At 40.7% G+C, this 20,101-nt stretch overlaps 1 protein-coding gene across 4 annotated transcripts in view; it reads right to left on the bottom strand.

The window, feature by feature from the left end:
• The window catches only part of MAPRE2 (microtubule associated protein RP/EB family member 2), a 142,392-nt gene that overhangs the window by 25,828 nt on the left and 96,463 nt on the right, over positions 1–20,101 (bottom strand). For all 4 annotated transcript variants that reach the window (XM_045849628.1, XM_045849626.1, XM_045849625.1 and 1 more), the window contains 2 exons: positions 9,966–10,111; positions 6,522–6,735 (listed from right to left, as the gene is read on the bottom strand). In XM_045849628.1, coding sequence (XP_045705584.1) covers positions 6,522–6,735; positions 9,966–10,111 — 360 coding nt within the window. The remainder of the gene's footprint in view (positions 1–6,521; positions 6,736–9,965; positions 10,112–20,101) is intronic.

The raw sequence follows: 20,101 nt of genomic DNA, 5'->3' as shown, positions 1-20,101 counted from the left end.
TCCAAAACAAGATAAATTCAACGAAAACCATGATTAGGCACATCAGAGCCACACTGCTGAAAACCAAAGAGAGAGAACCTTGAATTCAGAGCAAAACAACATCTTCTATAAATGGGGAGATTGGTTAGAACGAGTGTACACTTCTGATCTGTGGAGGCCACAGAGAGTGGAGCAACGGCTTTAAAAGGCTGAAGAAAGAGGCAAAGAAAGAAGCAAAAGATCAGCTTGAATTCTTTATCTGGGGAAATAGTTTTCAAGAATGAAGGTGATGTAAAGATATTTACAGAAAAAGGAAAACTAAAAAAAGTTTTGCCACTGGATCTGTTCCTACAAGGAATACTCAAGAAAATTATTCAGTCTGGAGAGAAATAAAATCAGCAGAGAACTCAGATGTTCAGGAATGAAGAACATTGGAAATAAGAATATAAAAAATAAACCACTTTTCCCTTAATTTCATGAAAACACAGATGATTGTATAAAGCAGCACTGCTCAATAGAAATATAATGTAAACCATGTAATTTAAAATATTCTAGTAGCAACATTACAAATTTTAAGATATTAATATATGCAAAATCTACAAAGTATAATTTCTACATGTAATCGACATAAAAATTATTAGATGTTTTATATTTTCTATACTCAGTCTTTTAAAACCAGCATGAATTTTGTAAATATAGCACATTTCAACACAGAATAAGCCCATTTAAAGTGGTCCAAAACCACCGTATTAAACAGCATTGATTTAAAACAAAGGCTTTAACATTTTCTTATGGTTTATAATGTATGTAGATGTACTATATATATAACAGAGGACAGTGAAGGGAAGGGTTGCCAGGATTCCACATTTTACGTGAAGCAGTGTATTAATTTTAAGTAGAATGTGAAAAGACAAGACTGACTCTCTCTCTCTCTCTCTCCACACACACACACACACACACACACACACACACACACACACACAGAGTAATCCTTAGAACCACTAAAGGTATTAATGCAAAGAGGCATAGTTAAAAAGGCAATAGATAAATTAAGATGGAATGCTAAAATATTTTTAAAATTCAGAGGACAACAGGAAAGGAGAAACAGAAAAACACAGGAAGGGCAAACAGAAAACAAATGATAACAGGGCAGATCTAAATCCAACCAAATCAACAATTACATTGAGTAGTAATAGACTGGATACTCCAATGTCCAGAGATTATCAGAATGAATAAAAATGCCAGACCCAATTATAGGCTGTTTACAAGAGACATACTTTAAACATCAAGGACCAAGGGTCACAGAGAAAGAGACACCATGCAGACAGTAAGAATGAGAAAGCTGGAGTGGCTCTATTCAACCAGGTAGACTAAACTTCAAGACAAAGAGCATTACTGAAGATGAAGAGGGATTCCATAAAATGCAAAGGTCAACTCATCAGGATGACTTAATAATCATGCACATGTGTGTACTTAATAACAGAACCTTAAATACAGGAAACAAGTTGCGAGCATTAAGGGGAAGCAGACAATTCCACAATCAACGCTAACACTGTCTTCTCAGCAACTGGCAGAACCAGACAACAAAAAGATCAGTAAAAACACAGGGGATCTGATAACACTACCCACTACCTTGATCTGATACTTCTAAAATACCGTACAACCAACAACAGCAGAATCCATGTTTTCGAGAACATGTGGTATATTGATCAAGAAAGACCATATTCTGGGCCATAAACTGAAGATCAGAACAGGGAGAAATATTTCACTGCCTCTCCTAAAAAAACAAAACAAAACTTTTTGGGAAAGTAAAAGCAACTCTTCTTTCCTGATAGAGGGTGGCAGGTGATGCTTACTTCAATTACAGGTGCTCAAGAATGCTCAAACCGCGCTGAACGAACAAATCGAAACACTTGGACACCTGGAGGCTGTTGTATGAACAGCCTCAGGGAGCCATACAGTAGAGAAAGCTGAAAATGAAAGTATTCAATATTCAATACAGTTTTTGAAAAACTCAGGATTTACTTAAATCTACATTTATGAGTTTAATTATGATTGTTCAAATATCTTATTCTATTATATTTCTTAGGTTGCTGCCTTTTGGAAACCATTTTTCTAGTATTTCTATTAATCTGATTTTAAATCTGGAACACTGAAGTCCCTAAGGCAAAGAGAAAGCTTAGACCCAATTTCCATGGCAACTCTAAATCCATCACACTATATTTGTATATGGAAGTTTGATTTAAATACATTAATATATGTGAATTTGCAATGTGTCTAAGCTGTGGTTGCTATAGGAACTGCACCTTCAAATTTCCTTTTAGGTTTAGTTAAGTGCTCACACATAAAAACTGATCCCCTAACAGCTGTCTCCAGTTGCAGACATGGCTCAGAGCAATAAATCTACAAGTACTATGACTCGTGATGATATATGTACTTACTAGATATCTATCATTATGAAAATGTATATTTTAATACACGCTGCTTGTTGGTATAGCAAAACCAATTCAAGATGCATTCCTCTGAGCGCAGATAGGATCAGACTCGCCAGGCAGCTCTGCACACTTCCGTGACAGCCCCTAGTCGTGCTGACGCTGCTCCAGTCTAGGGAAGTCACCCGACTGCACTCAGACACCTCGTGGACCCTACGGCTTTTCTGAATCCACAGAACATCCAGGGTCTATACAGAAATGGCAGAAAATCTAGCACACTGTCACAAAACAGAACGCACTGAATACGCGGAGTGTGAACATTTTACGCACAAGCAAACGACCTGTGGTGCATGGCTACACATGTAAGTCTGTATGTCATACACAGTGTTTCCTTGCCAATGCAGATGGTCCTTTCTTAACGCTCAACACGTGGATCACCCAGTCCACGATCACTTTTTCACTTTAATACAGTCCCTTTGCCACTGATGCTCTGGAGCTGCCACTTAGGCAAGTTAGTTTTAATATTAACCGAAGGAAATATCTTGAGAGAGAGAAATCTACTACAAAGTGAATCAAGTATCCCAAAGCCAAAATAAAAAAAAAATAATTAAAGACCGTCTTTTCTCCCACTTTTGATTAGATCAACCATTGCTTGTTTCCACTAATGGAGGTAATTCAGAAGCAACCAAGCTCAGAGGTGGGAACAGAAATTACTGCTGAATGCTGCTGACCCGGCGCCACTGCGAGAGAAGGGCGACAGGGTGATGTGGCTTTCCCAGACAGCTGACCCCCACCCTCGTCCACCACTTTCATTTGCCTTCAATTTTGGATGGACAAGATCACACTGTGTATGGCGAGGATGGCCTTTGATGATTTCGGACCAGAAGCCGGGAGGCCAGTTCAGAGACTGTAAAGTACTTCATTGGGGAGATGGTTACACATAGAAATGAGAGAGAATCTGAAGGGTTGGAAGAAAACCCTGAGGGCAGCTGAGATGCATGGAGGTATCAGATGCTGGAATAAAGAGCTCAGGCTTCTGGGCTCTTCATTAAGGCTTTGATAAGTATTTGTGGCTCTTATTGTACTCTCTATAGACATCAGTGTGCTCCTTGCCCCAGTGAGTTATGTTCTGAAAAGCCACATCCCCGTGTTTGTTATAATTATCCAGTGTGTCTAAGTTAAGAAAGAGCAAATAGACGCTAGATAAATATCCTAGGAACCCTCTTGTGTGTGCAGAGTGAAGTGCATGGATTTATAGCAGATTTTACAACACCTATTCTGACTCATAGAAGATATTTTGGCTTACTTTTAATTTTTTTTATGATATTCCCAAGAGTTGGATATATGGTCTTTAGAAAAATGAGGTCCTTATTGTACTTATAGGGCCCTTTCTAGTGTAGCTTTTAAAACAACGTTCTGCATGTAATGTATACCTTGCTGTAATTTTCCCCACAGTTTTATTACCCCACAATGTACAAGAGTCACAATAAACTTTGTCAAAAAGGGTAAGACCAATTTGGATTCTGCAAATATCCTTTCTCCCTGTTGAAGACCAATGAGGTCAACATGCACGAGGTATCGGGAACTCATGTCTCAGGAATTACTGCCTCCTGGAACATTAAAAACCAAATTTATTTTCTGTTGACATTAATGAATTTCCTGAGCTTTAAGATCTGGGAAAAAAATATGTCTCTTTCAGGTTCATGGACATTCTTTCTATGAAAATGGCACAAGTGGCTCTGTGGCTTTCGTGAAGACAGATGAGGGAATTCCTAGAAGACGAGGCCCGGGCAGCCTAAGGACAGCTGTTTGTGGGAGTCGAAGGGCTGCTGCCAATTTGAGGACACATTATGACTGTGGGAGACAAATATTCTGAGGCCTGTCCAATTTCAATACTTAAAACTTGAAAAAGTGGCCGCTGAGTCTCAAGTATCATTAACAGCTACAGACGACGACCTGACAATGAGAAACAACAGCCACCTTCGGTTTCTTCACCTTCCTGCCCTCCCACTCCACCCGCCTGCCGAATCCCTGACTCTGCAGAAGACCCACCACTCCTCTTTCCCGGCTCCTGGGCTGATGCGAGTTTCTGACAAAAGTTCAAGACTGTCATAAATTTTTGTTCCCCAGACTCTTTGTGGCTTAATTTTTATCTGACTACTTCTCAGTACTTTTGCTCAAAAAAAGAAAAGAAAAAGATATTCCCTTTCCTCTTTAAACCTCCACTGATGCCCTTGACCTCATTTTCCCCCTCTGCCTTCAGGTTCATGCTCCACCAATTTCCCCTCCTTTTTCCTACTTTCAATTATTCCTTCTCCATGGACCTTTCTCCCATATTACAAACAGATCAAGGACATTACTGTTCTCCTTCCAATCTTACTTCCTGAAGCTACTGTCAGCTTTTTACCGACATCAACAAAATGCCTTTATTTTTCTCAGTTTTTTTCCCGATGAATGTGGTGAAGGTGGAATCTGCTCTTACCGCATCATGTTCACACTTGTCAGGTCATGCCCTTGTTAAGTCACTGCAATCGAGGTGCATGCAATCAGCATTTTAACAGACCAGTTCTCTCAAGGATTATTAATCACCTCCTAGGAGTCAGATTTCTGCAGCCTATTTTCAGGCCTCATCCTATTTGATCTCTCCACAATTAATATTCGGCACTGTTGGAGACCGCTCTAGAAACATCCTACTGTTTGTTTTCTGGTCCTGAGCTTAACTGGTTTCCCCCTGGTGTTCATCTTTTTCTCAGCTTCCCCTTTTTTCTCTTGTCTCTTAAATGTATGCATTCCCAAAGGTCTGTGCTCAGTTTATTTCATATGCGTTCACTCTCCCTATGGCTTCTGAGCTGGAGTTTTACACGGTCTCAATTTCCCTTCTAATTCCTCAACCCACTCCTGGTCGCATCATTCCACGGAGTGACCTCCACGCTTAGAAATCCAACGGACTCTCCCAGTCCTCGCTGTCCTCGACCCCTCAGCAGATTCAGACGCTGTTGGCCACTCTGCCCTCTTCCTTTTGCCTCCCCGCTATGTCATGCCCTCGTTTCCTTCCGTCTTTCTGGCATCTTCCCTGCTCCTATGCAAGCCCTTCCTTTTCTACCCAAACGTTAACACTGGAGCTCCTCATGGGCCTCGCCCCTCGTCACTCAGGGCTGGTTTCCAGCTCCGACTGCATGGATACATGCAAGACCCGCAAGTGTCTGCCTCCAGCCTGTACTTCTCTGCATTCTAGACACGTGCACACACTGTTTAATATCAGCACTGCCATAACTGTTTCTGACCTGCCCTGACTGCAGGTTGGATGGAAATAAGGAATTTGTATTATTTACAAAATAAAGTTTATTTTCTGGTTTGGGAGTCACAAATAAATGGTTTCCGAGGATTTTGTTAACCGTCCGGTACCACAACTCAGGTTTGTAGGAATGACCCTAATTTTCAGAGAGCACTTTGCTCAGTGAAGTCTGTTTCCTCGGGCTAGAATATTTAATATATTTTAGAAAGGTTTTATCTACCAAAGTTTAAAAAACTTTAAAGTTCTAGGTATTTATCCTCAATGACTTCACTTTTGGCCAAAGCTAGACAAATGAGTCTTGCTGAATTTCATCACATAAAAATTGGCACTGACCCTTATAAAAGATAGGATGTAGATTTCATGAAGTTTCTTTGAAGGATTATAGATGATTCATACTAGAAAAGCATAAATCAGTTCACATTCTGGTATGTACTGCCAGCGATGAAGCAGTAAAAATATTTCAGTGAAAATCTCAACAGACTTGAAATTTCTCAGGAAAAAAAAATACGAGGAAAATGAAGTCCATCCCTAAAGCACTATATTAACACATGGCTTCAATGACTTCAAGTGAGTAGCTCTGCCTTTTCAATGGTTAAATCATGATGGTTAGAGTTATCCCAGAGTGGTCACTGTGAGGAAGATGAGTGTGGCCGCACAGATAACAGTAAAAACTGCCCAGAGGCATTAGGATACTGGCTGCTGGGAAGCATCAATTAAACACGGCCAAGCACCAAGCCCGGGCGGGGGTGTGGGGGGGGGGCGGTGCCGAGCCACTTTCTAAAATGAAAGCGACTCTGCTTTCACTGCCACTGTACCTGCTGTGGGCGAGTTTGCATGGTGAGACTTTTTTGGCAGGTTGAAGATCTGTTCGCCAGGGTCGGGGGGAGGAATTGCATCTTGCCCTTGTCGTGCTTCGACAGGATCATACTCCTTCCCATCGTAGTTAGCATCATAGAACTTCTTAAACCACTGGATGAAATCCAGGTTGTCCTGGAAACGGCCTTTCACTAGCTTCTCCACTGGAATTACCTGCAATATGAAATCACCACGTAAGTCGCCAGCGTAGGGTTTGTTAGTATGTAATACGACTGAAGTGGCCCCTAAACACAACTGTTTCCTACGTGTCTACAATTCACGAGTACTGGTCTCTCCCCCAGCTTCTTAGCCAGCTGTATTCGAGAATTCATAAAATTTTTCATCATATTAAAAAAATACACTGAAATATTGTAGTTGGTTCTTTCGGAATATTTAGTAATTCTCAACAACCCGACAAAACAAGGAATACCCTCAGCTGTCAAGAAGGGCTGGTTCTCTTTATAGTATGTTCATTGCCAAAGCATCGCCCCCCAAAACATGGGCCTGGGATGTTGTGCTGTTACTAGATGGATGGGTTTTCCTTATTTCTTCATAGCACTTGGTCCAGAGGTGTTAGAATAAACTCTTGAAAGGATTATAGCTACAGAGAGTGTGAGTGAGACTCAAATCAATGCAAACAGATACCAATCTAATGGTTCAAAGTAAGCTTTCACACAGCTTATTACCAATGTAGAGAGAGAGGCACCAAAACAACTAACCACATAGTACAGAAGGGCCCAGTAATTCTTGGGGTGCCCAGGAGCTAACGTGCCATGGGAACACAGAGGAACAGAAGTGGAGGCTGACTGGGGCAGTCATGGAAGGCACTCTGGAGGAGGAGGTGCACAGCATTTACCTCAACTTCTGAGACGAATCTCAGCTTTTTCTTTCCTATTGGCAAGTAAAAAAGCCAATCAGTATTCCCTCCAGGGGTCTCATAGGAACCTTCACTTTATTTCAGAAAAACACATGGTGTGACTGCTCAGCTTTAATTCAGTGGGCAGCAGCTGTTTTTGAGGGGAAATGAAAAGGTGCCTAGCTATCCAAACTGCACCATTACTGATTCTTTCTTTCTCAATCTTGGGCACCATTACGGATTCTTTCTTTCTCAATCTTGGGCTGGAACAGTAGTTGAACACGAACCATGAAAGTTATAAAAGCTAGGGAGTGAGTCAAACTGTGTGTATGAGAGTGTGAGTATGTGCGAGATTCGGCCAGTACCCAGTGCTGAAAGAAACCAGCTTCACTGAGTAACAAAATGAATGGGAATTGTATACATTAAATTTTCAGCAAGACTCTACCACCTTAGGAGATATACACCATGGGTATCCTAAGATGGATCATTAGGACCACTTTAAACAAGTGGAAAGACCTTGACTACCAATGACAACTTGAAAGAAAAAAAGTAGCTGAAGCATTTTAGGTCTTCCATTAAACTAAATTATTAGCAATCGACTTTTTAAAAAATGATTTTTATGTCCCTATGGCCAAAACTAATTCAAGTACAGGAAAAAAATAGAGAAGCAAACTTTTGGAGGAGACCACATTTTCCAAGACGACTCTTCCACTAAGGGAGACTCAGGTGCTGGTATCTTTTTCCCTCTTACTCCTCCCCCATTGCAGGGAAGTCTGCCCAACGCAAGGGCTTCCACACATGCACCCGACTGACTTTTCATTGTGCTGTTAAGTATCTTCCTGTTTTCTGATTTATAGGTTTTGTTTATGCTGATATTATTTAAGGAAGTGCCTTCTTAGAGCATAATGCCATTTAATTGACATGCTATATATTTTCATGTCTGCCAAACATGAACATTTATAAACAGATTCAGATGATGCTGCTTCATTAGCCATTCAAAGTAGACACTTCACTTCTGTTAACTTAAGCGTATATTCCCTATCAAAATGAAAGTTCCGGGCTTAAGTTCAAAATCTGAGTTTGCAAGTAAATCTTTGCACAGAAGCTTCTCGTGTGCTGTCAGGCTATGACAAACGTGAACAGGGGCCAGTCTCTCTCCAAAGCCCTTGGGGTAGAGTCACAGCATTTTAAGCTGGAGAGGCCGACGTGGGCCTTCAAGGCCAGTCTCCCGCCACTACCAGCATTTTATCTTCCATATTCCTGACAGTGGCTCGTCCGCTCGGTATGTGACACTCCTCGAGAGACGTGGGGCCCTACTATGTTATGTAGCACGTTCCATCAACAAACCTATGAAGGGTGTTTCTTTTTTTTTTCGGGCTAGAAGCACGTATTGAGAAATGAAGGAAGAGGCTTAAGTGACGCTGCTGGTAAGGAGAACATGTACCCCTCTGGTTCTGAAGGAGCTGACCGGAAATTAAAATAAAGTTGAAAAGAATTCAACAGGCTAAGATGTTCAAGAGAATATTTTTGGAAATAAAAATTCTGAGAAAATGAGAAACCAATGTTTTAATAAAATTTTGGTAAGAATGTTTCAATTTAGAAAGGTATAAAACTGCATTAAATTAAAATATATAGTTTACCAAACTTTTTTCTTTTCCTTTATTTAACCTCTATTTCTTAATAACCTAAGACTTTATTTTTTTATTTCCAAAGCCTATTTATTGCTATTATCTATGCAAAGAAAAGTTTTCCACTTCTCCCCTGCTGGTTTATTTCTTTTCCCTTATTCAAAATTAATTTCTTTCCAAGCCTATTTCCTCCATGAGATATCCTACAGAAATAATATGAATTGAATATGTGTACAAAGAGCAAGAAACAGGCAGACTGTGTGGACTTCTGCAATAGTCCTTTATTTGGGGTGGTGGTGGAGGGCTCCCGGCTAACTCCATTTGTGTCGCTCTAGGACAAAATTATAAAATCCAAAGGGAAAAAAGGACAATTTATGGACACTGACTGAGAATTTGAGTATTTACTATGCTGGACATTATCACATATATGCCCTCACTTTAACTTCCTATAACAGGAAAGGGGTTTGGGTCCTATTTTTCAGATGGGTAAACTGAGACTCAGAGGATTTAAATAACTGGCTCAACCCACGGAGCTGGGACTGAAGCCTACACTACTTCCATGGTCACCTGCGTTTTTCTCCAAAGTAACAAAATACACAAAGGACCCCAGTGACATGTGGCAAACATAAAAATTTGTTAATTTGCAATGCTAGAACAGAGTAACAACATTTTAACATTTGTAATTCCTGTTAGGATTTTTAGTCTAATGGCTACAAGTTTAGAAATCTCGTTAAATAAAAACTTCATACAAATATAGGAAGTTAGGGTTTGATGCCTTATGCTAGGTACAGACCCTAACCTACTGCTGAGATATCAAGATATATCCCACCACCGATGTTTTTTTTGTTTTTACATTTCTATACAAAAACAATTTTGAGAAGAGAAAATGCATTTTATGAAGGTACAAGTTAGTCTCCCACCTTATCAACATTCATTCGCTTAAACGATGCTTGCAGAAGTTTAAAGTTGTGAATATACTCATGCTCCAACTTCGCTTGAAATTTTACTTTCTTCAAACTAATGCAGCCTGGAAAGAGCATGTCCATGAACTGGCAGTAGGCCGCTCCTGGAAAGAGACAAGAAAAGTACTGGAGTGAGTCTCATTGTCTCCTGAAGTGCCACCGAGGGCTGCCAGGCAGGAAGGAGCTGTCACCACACAGAGCCCTCCTGGCCACATGTGCCCCCTCCTCACCCCTGTCACCTCCTCACCCCATCCCCCAGGTCTGGGCGTGGAGGGAAGGGCCATGCCTCGGAGCAGCTCCTGCCATGCCCCCACCCCTAAGCACTGTGGGGTCGGCACAGCGCTCACCACAAAGTCACCAGATGCCACGGACAACGAACACAACCCCACATGTCAATGTCAAGGAAATTGGGGCAAAACAACTCTTCTTAGCTTCTGCCGGAAAAAAAGGAACCGATTTTTTCTTTCATCTAGCTCCAAGTTATCAAAATATATAAATGTAAGACAAAAATAGCAGAAATTCAAACGTGAGGAAGGTACTCAAGTTCTCGTGAAACGAGTAGCTCAAAAAAATACCCATATGCTCAAGCTGTTCTACATCTACTTTACAAAATGGCTTGGGAGAAACTGCAACTAGGCCATCTAATACCAAAAGCAGTTGTATACCAATTTAATTCCAGTCCAGAGCAACGGGGTTCCTGTATTAACATGAAGGATGGAGACTCTGAAACCTGCCGAAGTCCAGAGTCATGCTGTTCATGACTGAGGAATAAAAATAACAGAAACATTCAATGAGTCCCCTGAGGAAGTGGTCACAGACAAAAGGGCTTATTAGGAAGTCTTTGAATTTTTATGAAGAACTCTAGATTTTAACAATTTCAACTAGAAAATTCTTGCCAGATTATGTTTACTGGTTCGTATCTTCTTTATAGTAAAGTCTAAAGGCATTCAGAAAAAGAAATTCCAAGCCAGAATGATTACTTTTCTTTTACAAGGAGGAAAAGCAATCGCGGGTGGCTACTTCTGTGCTCTCTCTTTCCTTCTCTGCCTCTCCAGATCTCTGGGTCTAGTTCTACAAGGCACCAATAATAGTGCTTTCTGCAACATGAAGGGCTCCTTTCATCCTCTGGTACTGAGGTCTCTGTAAGAAGCCTTTCATTCCATTTGGGTGACTCACCTTAACACACGAAGAACCCACTAGGTCTCGTGTGTCAAACAGACATCAAGCATCCTACATTGAGATAGGAATCCAAGGTCAGCGGGGACAAGAAATCAGGGCTAGTCTAAGGGCTGCTGGACCAGGAAATGGTATGGCAACTCGTGTGGAGATAAAAGCATAAAGTGATGAAATACAGGCCGTGATAAGTGTGTCCTGCAGAATCCTTACATCTCTGATGCTTCCCCTTAGATGCTAGTACCCTAAATACCAACTAGTCCATCTCTAGTCAAGCAGATGGGTTCTTTTAAAAACAAAACAAAACAAACCAAAACAAAAACATCAGAGGAGGTAAGAGAAACATCATGTTTTTGGGTGTGTTCTTATAGTCATCAACTATCAGGTCTTCTTGAAACGCCACCAGATGGAATGCATTCCAATTGCTACTTTAACATGATTTTCATAGAAATGGGGGTGTCTAAATCCAAAAGTCTCATTACCTGCTCTTTCAAGAGTTATTTTCACTTTTTGTCCTGGCTGGTGCAACACAGTGGATTGAGTGCTGAACTGTGAACTAAAGGGTCACCAATTTGATTCCCAGTCAGGACACATGCCTGGGTTTCGGGCCAGGTTCCCAGTTGGGGGTGCACGAGAGGCAACCACACATCTATGTTTCTCTCCTTTCCTTCCGCTCTCTCTAAAATCAAATAGAATCTAAAAAATGTCATTTCCACTTTTGTAGAGTTTAGCATAAAATTTATCTATGGAGAGCCAGATATCTTTGTATTCTTACTTCAAAATTTAAAAATAGCTCTTGAAAAACAACAACAATAAACTTCAACAGAGGGAGGGAGGGGGTTAAGCAGGGAGGGAACGAGGGAAAGAGAGAAGAAAGGCATGCTCGTCTCCAGTCATTATCCAGAGAAAAAACACTATTTATACTCTGGTATGTACTTTTTTTTTTAATTTAACAGACCATGATTCCCTTTATGAATCAGATAATATTCTCTACTGACATTTTTAATGGCTTTCTGATTTTTATATCACGCTTAGCAATTTCCCAAACCAAGATTACATAAATATTCACGTGTATTTTCTTCAAATACTTTTATGGTCTCAAACTTTACATTTACATTCTGAGTCCATGTGGAATTTATTTTGGTCTATGATATATACTGGATGGTTCTAACTTTAGTGATTCCAAATGTTAGCGGAAGTCTGTCATTTCTGGATCTCAGCATTTGGACAGCTTCTTACTTGAGCTGACGCTATAGCGCCCTGCGTCCCACCACGGTAGCAACAGTGGGCAGACATCCCTCCCCCCATCCCCCAGCAGTGAAAACGGAGGCCTATGACCCAGGCTCTACATTTGGATGCTCGCTTGGGTATCTGGGTCTTGAGGGAGTGACAAAAACACTTGGGCACCACCAGAATGTGGTCATGGAGGCAATGGAGGCAATGGTGGGATCTGGAGCACTGAACGGTGACAGTAGCCCTGTGGCCTCCTAACCATCCTAGTCCAGGGGCCTGAGGCAGGCTGCTGTCCTTACGCCAGTAACGCACTGTCCTGATTGCTCTAGCTTTGCAGTTGGTTTTGAAATCAAAGGTAGAAGTCCTCCATCTTTGTTCTTCCTTTTCAAGACCGTCTCAGTTCTTCTGGGTCCCGTGCGTTTCTATATTAATCTTAGTTTATCAATTTCTGTAAAAAGGAAGCTGATATTTTGATAGGAACTGAATTAAAGCTAGATATTAATTTGGGGAGTATTGTGATCTTAACAATATTAAGTCTTCCAATCCATGAACATGGGATTGTTGGGAACTGCCCTGCCTGGTATCAGAAGCTGTAACCCCCGCCAAGGCTAAGGCTGAGGGAGTGGCCTAGGACCGTAAGCTAGCAAGGAGACAAAAGCTTATCTCCCTGGCAGGAGCGCTGCTTCTGCTGCTTCATTCATAACTGAACCCCAATGCTTGGTCGGTTAGCCAATGACAGGTAAGATTCCCCAAGGGAAGAACGATCTAAGACAGGCACGATCACGTGGGAGGCTCCCAAGAAAGGACTTTGGGGGCTACAGCAAAAGGGGGTGATGGACCCTCACTCCTCGGCTTTGACATAGCCTGAGTCCTCATCATTTGGGAGAAAATCTCCTTATCTTTTGGTTGCCTTAGTTCCCTTGCTCCACCTAAGCCTGAAACAATGACAGGGTGGTGCAGCTCTGTGCTGAAAAGGACGGGGTTCCCCGGGTGATCAGGCCCAAGAAAGAATATGTAAATTCCTGTGAAACCTTCTTTGTTTAGAATGCTCTCAGTTGAATGAGAAGCGTCCAAGGAGGAAGTTAGTTTGTTCCTTAAAGTCTTACAGCTCTTTGACCCTGACTCAAAATAGACCCTCAGAGTTCCTGGATATCTATTGTTTGATCCTTACTTCCTAGCAATGAGTAATGAGCTTTTACCTGAATTCTTATTCAAACAAAACCAATAAAAAGCCCCTCCGGAGGGGGAACGGGGTGCTCTCCCCATCAAGGAGGGTGGCCAAGCCGCGTGCTCCCCACGTGAGAAGTGGCCCTGCTGTTCCTATTCCCTCACAGGACCTGGTTGTCTCTGTGTATGTTTTTCTCGCGTGTTGATGAACATCTGCAGCCGAGATGGATACTGCTGGCTGGTATCATCCACATGGGATATCTTCCTGCTTCATTTTTTTAAAAAATATTTTATTTATTTTTGAGAGGGGAAGGGAGGAAGAGAAAGACAGAAACATCAATGTGTAGTTGCCTCTCATGTACCCCCTACTGGGGACCTGGCCTGTAATCTAGGCATGTGCCCTGACTTGGAATTGAACCAGCGACCCTTTGGTTTGGAGGCTGGCGCTCAATCAACTGCGTCACACCAGACAGGGCCCACTTATTTCATTTCTTTCAATGATGTTTTAAAGTTTCCAATATGTATGTCTCATACTTCTTTTGTTAACTTTATTACTATTTTGTTCCCTTTAACGCTATGATAAGTGGAATTGTAGTCTTCATTTTGAGACTGTTTACTGTTAATGTATAGAAACATAATTGATTTTTGGATATTTATATTGTATCCTGCAACCCCGCTTAACTCTTTTATTAGTTACAACAGTTTTGTTGTTTTTTTTTTTTTTTTAAGGATTTTCTATGTATAAGATCATGACAAATACAGTGCTACTTCTTCCTTTCCAAATTGAATGCCTCTTATTTCTTTCTCTTGCCCAATTACCCTGGCTAGAACCTCTAGTACAACATTGAATAAAAGGGCTGAGAGTGGATACTCTTGTCTTATTCCTGGTCTTAGGGGGAAATTATTTAGTTTTTCACTGCCTAGTATGACATTAGCTGTGGATTTTTCACAGGCAGCATTATTAGACTGAGGAAGTTCCCTTGTACTCCTAGTTTGTTTAGTGTAATCATGAAAGGGTGCTTACTTTTGTTAAATGCCTTTTCTGCATCTACTGAGATTACCATGTGGCTCTTGTCCTTTATTCTATTAATATGGTGTATTATATTGGTTGCTTTTCATATGTTAAACCAATCTTGCATTAATTATAGTTGATCATGGTGTATAAACCTTTTTGTTTCTAGACTTATTCAGCTAATATTTTCTTGAGGATTTTTGTGTCTGTATTCATAAGAGATGTCAGTCTGTAGTTTTCCTATATTCTTGTTTTGTTTTAGTATCAGAGTATTACCAGCCTCACAGAATGAGTTGGAAAGTTTCTCTTATTTTTTAGAAAAGTTTGTGGAGGATTGGTGTTAATTTTTCTTTAAACATTTGGTTGAATTCTACCAAATGAATTACATACCAGATCATGGTACGTAACATGATCTTTTAGGTATAACATCATGTCATACTTTCTAGAGTCAAAGGAGCCCCTGATCTTTCAGAAATATTTTATTGGACTTCGACAGCTATGCTGAAGATCTATTGCTACTGCCTCTGCGTATGTCCATTTGAGCAGTTTCAACTTCTGGCTCCCCAGATTGCTAATGCATAAGAGACACCATGAAAAGGAAACCTTGAAGTTAATGTTGCCACCAAGAACATTACACCAAGGGTTCTTGCTGGGGCGGGAAACCATATGAAGGCATCACCTGAACAAGGATGTTGGATTCTGGTTCCTGTGTAATGTCGACCCTCTGTAGTACTCTGGAACACACCTCCTGTCACCTTCTCACTGATGTCACTCCTACAATGATTCTTACTCTCTCCTACAATGTCATTTCTTTAAATCTGTATGCATTATTCTTACAAACACGCTCTGATATCATCTGACTTTGTCAAAATAAAAAATTTAAAAAACCTTCCTAATTCCACATCATTCTTTAGCTACTGTACTGTGTCTCCTCCTACACCCAGCAAACCTTGACAAAACTGTCCCTATTTCTCTGGTTCCACCTACCATTCAAACCAATTCAATTGCCCTCAATAGCTTCTCTGTTATCAAACCTGACACTTTTCTTTCTTCATACAACTCAACCTTTGAATATTTGGCCATGTTACCCATTCCCTCCTTCTTGAAATTCTATATTATCTTTCTTCATCAGATAAACAGTCATTGCCATTGTCCTGGAAGTCTAGCCAGCCACAAATTAGGATGTTCCTCATTGGCAGGTGTCAGATTTTTGGGTCATTTTATTAACCTTACAAAAATGTGACCTACATTTTGCACTGATCTCACTTTTATCACATTATGCCAAGGTTACCATTATTCAGAACATGTCTCTTTGCTAAGGACACTACAGTGGATTCCTGTAAAAATCTAATCCTGTATTAGAAAATCGTAACCCCTTCCCTGGCCTCCAGTGCTCTGTCTACCTCTCCCTTGCCAGATTTCCCTTCTGGAGCTTTCACACGGCCTTCCTTGTTTTTCCTAGAATGTGTCAGGTCTGTTCCTGCCTTAGGCTGTTTCTCCTGGAACTCCACATTCTCCTTGCCATTCAGGTCAAGGCTTAGCCGTCACCTCAGAGAGGCCCTCCCTTACTCTGCCATCTGAAGTGACTCTCTAGCTACTTTTTATCCCCTCATCCTGTTTTATGCATGGTGTCTTAATGTTAATTCATATGCTGACTTTTGGTTCAGCTTCCCTCACTGGAATGCAGGTTTCAAGAGAGCTTGTATCTTATTTCTCTCGGTCCCCTCTTTATCCGAGCCTTTAACACAGTGTCTGGCAGAACATGGGCTTCAGTAAACATCTGGTTAATGAACGGAGGCCTACTGGGAATAGCAGCTGAACCACAAAGACTAGCAAATAGTAAAATTCCAATGTTTCCAAAGTCCTCAATAATAAGTATTAATTGAAGAGTTGCTATGTATTCTTTTAAGAATTGATGGGGTATAAATATTTAAAAACAACCAAAAATATAACCCACCCAAAACAAGAACCACTCTGGAAACCAAGTCTGCAGAAAAGTAAAAGATAAACTTCAAAAGGCAAAATATAACATGTTTAGGTAAAAGCAATTCAAATTGTACAATGTTGTGCTCACCAAGAGATTAATTATGATGTGCTATGTTGTGAGCCCATAAGCTCACGGTGCTACTATAGTTATGAAGACCAACAAAATTTTGGAAATGATTATGAAATAAACATAAAAAAGGAAAATATTCTGTCTTTGCACAGTGCCATGCTATGCCTGCACCTATATTCCTAAGAATGATTTCGGCTGTTATACAACACAAGCAACATAATGGAGCTGGAAAGGTTAGAGATGGGAATCCGAGATGCACAGACGGGGCACTGTGTGAAGGCAGAACTCTACAATGAATATCCATCCGCACACGGTTTGGGGTTTATGATTTAAGACTAAGAAGTCACTAAAAGCAGGAGACAATCTCATTTTTACCAGCTCTAGGGACTTCAAAAGAATATTATCGGAATAAGTGAGCATTTTTGAAAGGAAATTTTCATGTAACAAAAAAGAAATAGTAGTAATAATAATAAACTTATGGAGTATATTATGCCAAGAGATACAAGAAATGCAAACAATATTGTATAAAATCTGTGAAAGCTTTCATATCTATTTTTAACATTCTGAACCCTAGAGAGATAAGTATTATTTATCATCACCCTATTTTAAAGATTTGGGAATGAGACTCAGCTAAATACATAACTTCTGTTAGCTGAGATTACTGGGATTAGTGGGATTTAGTGGGTATAGAAGTGGGATTTAAACTCTGATCTAAACTTCGGTTTTTAAGAAATTTCCCCCTTCTCTATGAATTTTCAAGATTATTTCCTAGATGCAGCAAAGTTTTAAAGTTTAGAAAATTTTCTAGATTATAAGGAGTTACAAAGGAAACTGCAAAAGAATCCTTGAACCTTTCACATTGGTGTCAGGGGCATCAGCTTTATCTTTCCTGTTCGCAGTAGCACCTTAGGCTGGATATGTACATTGTTCACTTGTTCCAACGCTATGACTACATATACTTTTAAGAACTTCATTTTACATATATATATAATGTGTGTGTGTGTATAAAATAAGCATTTCATCTCTTCCCTCCCTCCTATCTCCCTCTTCCCCATATACATTTACACACACACACACACACACACACACACACACACATAAATATAACTGCTATCAACGTCTCATAGCACTTTCCCAGAAATCTGATGTAATCTTTGGAGAGGGTATCAAGGTGTATCAGGTTCTGCCAAACAGCTACTCGAGTTGCCCCTCTGAATTTTATACAGAAATGCCTATATCACTGAGGGATCTAGTTACAACTTTCTGCAGTCTTGCTTGCTGTTGTTGACGAAGGGCTGGAAGAAAAGAATGATGATCTTAATGTACTGCACACAGCTATGCAATTGAATCTTTCATTACAGGAATCACTGTAGGTAAATAATTTGTAAAAAAATCTAGTCTCTCGTTATAATATTAACGAGGACCAGTGAGGGGCAGGAAGAACAGAGAACAGGACTGTTGTGCTCCTTGGAGCTAAGCCTCAGTCATCCTGACTGAACTGTGACATGTCATCATACCCTTTGGTGCCAAGAGTACTCCTGTCTGCAAAACGTCAGGTCTGGAGAGATCTCTGAGCTCTAAAATTAGATGCTTCTCTAATCCACAGTCTGTTACCAAGTTCTCTCTTAAGAGATACTCAATATTTCTGCTAATTAGGAGATAATGCTTCATCTTCACATGACTGAGACTTCTGCCAGTGCTCTTGCTCCCAGCCACGACCAGCTTTTGTCCTCTCTGCCGCGGGAGCGGGAGTGCACAGCTGCACATGGAGAGACTCCCTGGGGCGGCCGCCTACTCGCGCCCTCTGCAGATTACAGGCCTGGACGTCCTGTCTTCCACGCGCTCCTCTCTGAGCTCTTGATAGTTACATACTCAGCGGTATAACCATAGTTTCTGTCATCTTCAGTGGTCTAATATTAAGTACCCTCCATTTGAGAAATATCTTTCACACCAGAATGTAGTTGAATATCAAATAGCTTTCATATTAATCACAAAATCATTTTGACTCTATCTGCACTGCCAGCCCTGTCTCTCCTTGAACTGATCTTGCTACAGAAACGCGTCTGTTGCCACGGCCCGTACCTCCTGTGGAAGGCGGCACTCCCCTTTGGGATATCGGGGCTTCCTAACAAGGAAAGCGAGGCTGCGGAGCAGATGGTTACCTGTTTCCAACACGTCAGCAGAAATCTCTTTACCTATACAAACACAAGGCTTAAAGAGCTCCATGGCATTTGTGAAGTAATGCTTTGAAACATTAATATTTTAATGTTAACTTAAGGAACTTAAAATCCCAAAGTTTAGCAGCATTTCCCTAATCCAGCAAAAATAGGATGAAAGTAGTGGCTCTGTGTTGTTTTTATAGGCATCTTTCACATTCTTGGCATGAACGGCAGCTTAAGAGCTTCAGTTACCACAGTATTATTTAACTCTGCTCAAGTGAACTTGGGAGACTGTCTGCTTCACCTGCCCTGAGTCACAAAAGCAAAAAGAAAGATCCAGAGTTTAGAAATCTGGTTTCGACTGAGCTAGGTCCCTGCAATTCCCATGGTCCTCATCAAGCTTCCGGCTTCTTCCACCCTTCTTGGAGTTATGTCAGAAACTTTTAATTCGTATTTTAAGTAAATCCCAAAGACAAGGAGATTTCAAACTGATGCCAGGAACAGGAGAAGGAGTAATAGCCAGCAGGACGACTGCAGCTCCTGCTGGCACAGACAGAGAAGGCTTCTGTGAGCTGTGCAGGGTGCGGAAAGGCGCCCCTTCTCCACGCACAGGATCAGCTGTCAAAGGGCATTCCATTCTCCTTTCTTTTACAGAAAAAGAAACAGGCCAGCAGTCGTTTTCCAGGCAGATGGATTTTTCAGAGTATCGGCGAATGTATTAAAAGGCCTTGTCACACCGCACAGAGGGCCTTCATCTGACACGTGCCCTTCGGTCCTAATTCACATGCTGTGAAACCTTGGTAAGAATCTTTTAAGGCTGCAGCAAATGGCAGTTAAGGGTACCAACGTCCTCTGTTCACAGCCTGACTTCAAGAACCAAGAACACTTTTTAGAAAGTAATGTTGCCTTTCAATCACATTTTTATTAAGAAACTTGCAGAACAATGTTAAAAGTGAGACCTGCCATAGAGAAAACTGATCAGACATTAAGATCAATGTGCTGAGATAATTTAAAAGTGCTTCTTCATCAAAAAATCATGAAAGAATGAAGAATATTTTCCCTTATCTTTCAAAAGGAAATTTCAACACAGTAAGACCTGCATACCAATAACCTTGATTAAGATTTAGGTATCAATATTTTTATTAAAGAGTAAATTTTAGAGAAACAGCTAGATTATAACAAATAAAAATGCACAGTACTCAGAGGAGAGCTGATATATTAAGAGTGATATCTGTAAAAATAATTTTTTGTAGAAATTAACTATAACTTTCTGAGTTGAAAAACTACAATATAA

The sequence above is a fragment of the Phyllostomus hastatus genome, unplaced genomic scaffold (genome assembly GCF_019186645.2).
Source record: "Phyllostomus hastatus isolate PE091 unplaced genomic scaffold, TTU_PhHast_1.1 phas_contig_80, whole genome shotgun sequence".
NCBI lineage: Eukaryota > Metazoa > Chordata > Mammalia > Chiroptera > Phyllostomidae > Phyllostomus > Phyllostomus hastatus.
The sequence above is the reverse complement of the archived record's forward strand: the minus strand, read 5'-3'. Positions and strand labels throughout refer to the sequence as shown.